The 7,556-nt window shown below is 36.4% G+C and overlaps 2 protein-coding genes across 3 annotated transcripts; both read right to left on the minus strand.

The window, feature by feature from the left end:
• Positions 1-2,706: 2,706 nt before the first annotated feature.
• LOC118745613 lies at positions 2,707-6,437 on the minus strand. 2 transcript variants are annotated; one of them, XM_036479126.1, is made up of 3 exons: positions 6,341-6,437; positions 5,732-6,270; positions 2,707-3,113 (listed from the first exon to the last, which is right to left on the minus strand). In XM_036479126.1, the coding sequence occupies exons 2-3, from the start codon at positions 6,078-6,080 to the stop codon at positions 2,875-2,877; spliced, it is 588 nt and encodes a 195-aa protein (XP_036335019.1). In that variant the 5' UTR covers positions 6,081-6,270; positions 6,341-6,437; the 3' UTR covers positions 2,707-2,874. The 2 variants fall into 2 exon arrangements, with proteins under 2 accessions (XP_036335019.1, XP_036335020.1); XM_036479127.1 differs by having other exon boundaries at positions 6,355-6,434.
• LOC118745431 (protein ALP1-like) lies at positions 6,081-7,309 on the minus strand. The gene is made up of 4 exons (XM_036478885.1): positions 6,978-7,309; positions 6,516-6,915; positions 6,341-6,443; positions 6,081-6,270 (listed from the first exon to the last, which is right to left on the minus strand). Exons 1-4 carry the CDS (start codon positions 7,191-7,193, stop codon positions 6,081-6,083), a joined length of 909 nt encoding a protein of 302 aa, XP_036334778.1. The 5' UTR covers positions 7,194-7,309.
• Between the last annotated feature and the right edge of the window lie 247 nt (positions 7,310-7,556).

Below are 7,556 nucleotides of genomic sequence, written 5' to 3' on the forward strand. Positions count from 1 at the left end.
CGGCTTTGTCTGCGCCTTCGTTGCTATCAATTCCAATATGACTTGGAACCCACATTAACTTTAGCTTGTGTTGGAACAAAATAAGTATGTCACGAATTTCGATTATCTCCCAGGCAACCTAGCAAAGAAGGACATTTTTGGTTTTCTTTTATAAATACACGTATACATTAGGGTGCCCATCGAAAATTCTTTTTTTTTAGAAACTTCAAGACCCTACCGCCTAATTTTATTCATTTTTAGGAGAAATCTTATTGTCTATTTTTATAGATTTTTTAACGGTCATTTAGAGCGCGACCTGTCGATTTAGGTCAGAAATAGCATTTTGTAGATTTATGAGTTTTTGAATGACTATTACTGATTCGACTTCAAAGATCGAGTATGAATTGAGAAGAGGATATATAGGCCTTTAAAATGGTATATAATAATCTGTTGTCGGACTAGGCTTGTTGGGATTTTTTGTCGGGTAAATTAAAAAAATACCCATATTTCTGTTAATTTTTTTAAATTTTACCATCGATAATTTTTACAATTTCAAAATATGGATTGCTATCTGAAATTAAATCTATTTTCAAATAAATTGATACCTCATTTATTGGAATCGCATACAAATTTTCGAATTTGAGCTACTTTACTTAAATATGCCCTTGAATTTATATGTGCACTCCGCACTCCGGACGGCGACAGGATGCCTTCAGATGTCGCCAGAGTACCATCTCCATAGCTAGGCAGAAATACTCCCTATAAGGGAGGCTGAGAAAGCAGTTTTCGGTGGGTTGCCACAGACTTGAGCACCCCAGCAGGCCCTTGCTCAAAGAGGATCCGCCCAGGCACGTCAGAAGGCATCTTTGAGCATCTTTTCGAATGTATGGACGTGGTCCAGACCCACTTCGAACAATTTTTCGATACGACGACGCATAGTAGGAGATCCCCATACATTCTTATGTATACATACATACATATGTATATACGTACGTATGTATTTTTCGATCTTAATATAACATAAAATACCTATCAATGGGTTTATCGGGGTTTCGTCAAGACTTTCCTGAACTTAGTAGATCTCCAAGCATGGATTTATCGAGTATTTGGTTTGTTTTGCCGACATCGATATATTTCGATATCGAGTATGGCATCTTCATTTTCTCACTACTTACTTTAGTGGCAAACACCATCCCGAATGGAAATTTGACATGCCGATTTGTAGCCTATTAAATTTTAGTATAATAGAGTACAAGTTAGAAGTCGCTAAAGATTCCGTTGGTTTCTGATAATTTTTTTTACTGACGGTGTTGTGCATTTTCTAGCATACGGCAGGATGGGGGGTTTCCTCAATTATCAAGGAATAATACTGTTTTCAGACAGGCAGTTAATCGAGCAATTATCCAAGCTTTCTCAATTAATGCACTAATTAAGATCGATTTGCCATACAAAATTTCAATTATAAATTGCTCGATTGGTAATTAATTGAATGTTTAATCGAGTAAAAACTCCAATGCAACTCTGTTAGGTAAGTTCGTTTTCTTAGTTTTGATGTGTTCAGTGTTAAATGACAATCAGCTGATTGACATACATTTATTATTTTCTTTTTGGAACCAAAAACATCAAAAACCAAAAAAATTTAATTTTAACTGCAGGATGCAGAACAATCTGAATGGTGAGTAAATAAACACAAATGGTTTGTGTAATGTTTATTAAAAACACATATGTATGTATTTCAGTTCGATTACCTCCAAAACCAAGAAAGAGGAGACTGGCTTGGGCAGAGGATGGCGAAGTGGCCATTCTTGATTTGTGGCAAGAGCGCGTTGCTGATCTCCGCGGTGCACGGAAGAATGGCCACATTCTACGCGGAGATGGCGAACGAGCTGGCAAAGTGTGGCCACAACTACAGCGCCCGGGATGTGCATGTGAAGTTGGCGAGCTTCACGCAACTCTACAGGTAAGAAGAAATAAAGGAATAATATTCAAAACCACTAAAAATTTAATTAGTTAATAGAAATGAGAAATTGGATATGGGACCTTCTGGTGGATCACCCTCAACGTGGCCTTTATACGCAAGGGTGCTCCAGATAATCGGTGGATTTAAGGCCAACATGTTTTGCGAGCTGACGCTTGAAAATATCAGCGGTATGTATGAGTTTTTGGAATGTGCCTTACTAAAAGCCGTAATGTGTTTAGTGGAGATATTTGTTTTGTAGCAGAGTGACGCGTCTGTGTACATGCTAGAACAGCTCGTTTAGTTGCAGGTTTAAGTGCGAAGGTAAACTTCGATTTTGCACGAGCACAGACATACGGTGGCGCTTCAAAACAAATGTTCCACTAAAAACTTAAGTAGAGAATGAAAATGTTCCCCACTTAACTGGTTTGAGTAGTAATAATAGAAATTTGATCTACTAAAAAATGTTCACTATTTATAATGAAAACATCTTTTGGGAAATTTTTAGTTATTTGTAAAACGATTTTGTGGTGGTGCACCCCAAACCACCCTAAACGAAAGAGGATGGAAAGCGCTTTACTAAAAGTAACCCATCCCCCCACAGACCCCTTGGGAGCTGTTTAAACATACGGGAAATTGGGATTTTTTGCGAAAGGATTATAATCCTCACTAAGTACAATTATCCTTTCTGTGTTGCCGAAGAAGAGGGGCTGAACACCTTTTGCAGAGATAATTCGTGGATACTTTTTGCGTTTGACAGCTCAGCTCGGTTTTTTTTTTTATTCGGGTCACGCGTTTTGCACATCAACCCAAAATTGTTGTACAAAAAACTATACCGTTACCTATCTTTTTAACTTCGATACAAGCACATATGTACATATGTATTTATTTAATGCTAATTTTATTTATTTCATTCTTATTTGTGTTTTTTTTTTCTTTTAAACAGAAGCCGATATAGCATCCCAGCCATCACCACTGACCCCAGTATTGCCGTCATCACTCAGCCCAACATTTTCCTCACCACTGGCATCACCTCTTCCTGCTGTGCCAACCACACCACTGCCTACACCGTCACCGCCGCTGTCGTCACCTCTCACTCCTCTGCCAACCACACCGCCACCGCCGCTATCATCGCCATCATCACCAATGCCTAGCAGCTCAGCTTCTGCGGTTGAGCCTAAAAGAAAGAAAGCAATGGGCACTTTACAAAAGAAAGTATTATACAAATTTGATGGGTTGTCAGCGGAGATAAGCCAACATATTCAGAGGAGTGAGGAAAATGAAAAAGAGTGGATGAAGATAGAAAAAGACAAAGCTGACACACTGAGGGAGATAGCCAATGATAACAAGGAATTAAAAGTTGGCATTTTATCATTTTTAAATAGACATTAATAACATTGTACAGCACTCGGCTGGGTATTGGACCAAACCAACTTTTTTAAAGAGATTGAGTCATAAGTAAAAAAAAGTTAGTTCTCCGTTTTTCGAAGTTAGCTTTAAAATCGAGATATGGGCCTTCGAAGTTCGAAATTGGACCTTTGGTAAAAAATTATTTTTAATTATTGCATGTAAAACGCAAAAAAGTAAAAATGCAGACATGGTCCGCCTTTTGCTCTCATTTATATGGTATATAATTTTTTTTGTGAAAACTTATATTACAGGTGCTATAACGGGTCAAAGGTCAGGTCTTCGAAAAATGAAAAACTTAATATTTCAGACAATTTTGAACCGATTTTAAAAAGATTCACATCGTTGTAAAATCTATTAAATGCGCTTTCTTACCTATCTTATTACTAACCGATTTTTAGAAATATGCATATCAGAAGAAAGGGGATTTAATCACCTTTACAACGATACCAATTGTTTAAAAATCGGTTAGTCATTTTTTTGTTTAAAATATTTTATTTTATAAATTTAAATGTGTTTTTTCTAAAATTTTTATATACAAAGTATAAAAATATGCATATCGAAAGAAAGCAGATTTAATCACCTTTACAACAATATAATTTTTCTTTTAAATCAGTTCAAAATTGTTTGCAATATAAGGAAATAAATTTTTCGAAGACCTGAACTTTGTCCCCTTATGGCACCTGTAATATAGGTCTGCACAAAAAAATTTATATACCATTTAAATTAAAGGTGGACTGCGCCTATATTTTTAGGTTTTTAATTATTTACATACATGCAATAATTTAATATAATTTTTTACCAAAGGTCCTATTTCGAACTTCGAAGGCCCATATCTCGATTTCGGAGGCTAATTTCGAAAAACGGAAAAATCACTTGTTTTGCCTATGACTCAAGTGCAGTTATTAACTAACAAAAAGTATATACAGTGTCTCAACCCAATGGCCACGTGTTGATATTAGTAATGTTTTTCGAGCTAAATTTCTTTTGTTATTTATTTATAAAAATACCGTCCAAGCTTTAACCAAAACCTTCAAAATCACTTGGGGGATTCACAACGGTGTCGTTAGTGTCGTATTGTTGTATGTCGTAAACTTTAAACGCCTAAGAAATATATTAAAAGGGTTCGCAAAGTACCATCAAAGTCATATTATGAACTTTCGCAGTGTTAAAAAATAGTTGGTTGTGGTTTTAACTTCTCTAAGCATTTATTTAAGCTTTTAAAGTTTACAACAATATGACACTTACGACACCGTTGTGAATCCCCCAAGTGATTTTTAAGGTTTTGGTTAAAGCTTGGACGGTATTTTTATAGATAGATAACAAAAGAAATTTAGCTCGAAAAACATTACTAATATTTAAAAACAAACAACACGAGGTCATTTGTTTGATTCACTGTAAATAAAAAAAAATGAAAATGAATTAAATGAACAAATAACAAGTAAGAAAGTCTAAGTTCGGGCGGAGCCGAACATTAAATACCCGGCGCAAGTATTAAATATATGTTTTCCACTTTTCCGAAAGCTACCGCTACATGATAAGCCGGCGTGTATAAATTTTAAGTAAAATAGCGTCCTTAAATTTCAAAATATTGAAATTTCAAGCATTTCTGAAATTTACCGTTATATGAAAAGCGGCCGTAATTTTAGTCCGATTTCAACAATTTTCAATGGTAAACGTATTTCCTGGCAAAGAATTGTTGCAACCATCATTTTGAATAAATTAGCTTTAATATTTACTGATTTATCGAGGATTTTGTATTTCTCGAAATTACCGTTATATGGGATGCGGGCGTGGTTATTGTCCGATTTTAAAAATTTTCGGCCATTTGGTATGCTGTACCAGGGCCAACAACTGTGCCAAGTTTGGAATAAATTGATGTAGCGGTTACCAAGATATACACATGTAACCATAAGTGGGCGTGGCTACGCCCATTTTCAAAAAAATTTTAATATTCTTATTTTTCGTCTAAAATTTATTATAAATATCAATTTTGAGTGAATTATCTTCAGTAGTTACTAAAATATCGCAGTTTTTGTATTTCTGAAAATTACCGTTATATGGGAGGTAGGCGTGGTTATTGTCCGATTTTGCCCATTTTCAATACCATCCGTCCCACGCCCGAAAGAAGTACACGTACCAAGTTTCATTAAGATATCTTAATTTTTGCTCGAGTTATCGTGTGCACAGACGGACGGACAGACGGACGGACGGACGGACGGACAGACAGTCACCGCTTAATCGATTTCTCTTTTCATTCTGATCATTTATGTATACATTTGTCTATATCTATCTCGATTCGTTTTGCCTGTTACAAACAACCGTTATGTGAACAAAGTTATAATACCCTTGTGCACAAGTGCGCTCGGGTATAAAAATTGTACTCACTAAAATAATTGCATAGTCCTTGCCTTATTTCTTCAGCTGAGGGTTGATTGTCTCCAACTATAGTAACATATTCAGGATTTTCGAGATTTCTGTTCACTTCTTGCAATCTCTCCAACCACATGTCATTTATAGTGTCGTTCATTTCATTTAAATAATTGTGCAAGACGCAGCAGGCTCTAATAATGATGGGTGCCTTCCCAATTCGGTTGTCTAAACCTTTTCCAACACGACGGAATCGTCCTTTCAAGTGGCCAAATGCATTCTCAACTACTCTTCTGCACTTTGAAAGCTTATAATTATAGAGTTTTTGTGTTTCAGTTAAGGCCATTGAAAACGCGTATGGCTTCATTTAGGAGGTGGAAAACCAAAACGCAGAATATCCAATAATCCATATAGGCATTTGTACTCCACCTATTTCTTTCTTACTGACCTTCAGTAATTCGTTCTCCTCCATTACTCGCTTCATTAACGATGCATTATATATCTGCGAATCATTGCATCGTCCAGGAGCACCAATGTTCACATATAAAAACCGATATCTGAACATATATAGAAATAATTAATACATGCTTTTTAGAAAAAAAAACAACAGGATAAAAGTTAAATTACCTATAATCCACTACAGCTAGTAGAACAATAGAATACCATCCTTTATAGTTGTGGTAGTCGGTTGCATCGGCTGGATTCGGCCTAACTTCGATGTGGCACCCATCTGAATATATACATATGTATGTACGTAAATCTTTGTTTTTATATAAATTAGTTACATTTTTAACTTTCTTACCAATTGTTCCGAGGCATTGGGGAAAGCCGAGACGGTCAAAACCATCAACACAGTCTTTTAAAGTTTGTGGAGTCGGTGGTAATTTTTTTATGTATTGCGCTGACAAAGCTTGCCAGACTTCCTCGCAAAACTCCCACAAGATTGTGCACACGGTCGATATTGCAACACCAAATAGTTCGGAAACCTCTCTGTACTCCCCAGACGATCCCAGCGTTAATAGAGCTATCGCAACGCGTTTTTGCAATGGAATCGCGTTGCGCCAGTTTGTGTCGGCTTTGTGCAGGTTTTTGAGGAAACCACAGAGTGTTTCGAAACTAGTGCGGTTCATGCGGAAGTGCGTCTTAAAGAAATGGTCATCGTTGCAATTGCAATTAACTTCCCAGAAAGAAGACTGCCGATTCTGTAATAGAGGAAGTATCATTTATAAAAGGACAAGAACTGATTACTTATAATTTGATTTACCAATTTCCAGAGGGATCTCTGAGTAGCGTTCCTCTGCAGTAACCCGTAAAGCAATAGCTGCTGTCTTCGCAAATGTTGCAAAATGATGAAGTTTTTTTTCTTTTCTCTTTTATATAAGACCATTGTACCTGCGTAGCTAGCCAGCACTGACAGCAAAACTTTTATATTTGCAGTATACGCAAGAAAAAGTTCACTTAAACACTTATTGTTTTCCATTTTACCAATTTATTGTAAATAAACAAAAATTCTTTTAAGACAGCTGACAGCCACTCCTTAATCGAGCAGCTGATTGTGTGTGAAACACAAAAATCGAATACTTAATTAAAAACTTAATTGACTGAATTAATTTTCTGTCTGAAAACAGTATAAGCCTTCTTAATATTGCATACAAGGTCCTGTCGACGATACCGTGTGAAAGACTAAAGCCCTTCCCGAACCGACTGATTTGACCTTATCAGTTTGGCTTCAGACCTGGTAAGTGCACCAATGACCAGATTTCCACAGCACGTCAAATTCTGGAAAAGCCACACGACATGCAAATCGACTCACACTAGGGATGTTAATTCCGGGATCCCGGCC

Source organism: Rhagoletis pomonella, unplaced genomic scaffold (assembly GCF_013731165.1).
Source record: "Rhagoletis pomonella isolate Grant_MI unplaced genomic scaffold, Rhpom_1.0 Rhpom_scaffold_00009, whole genome shotgun sequence".
NCBI lineage: Eukaryota > Metazoa > Arthropoda > Insecta > Diptera > Tephritidae > Rhagoletis > Rhagoletis pomonella.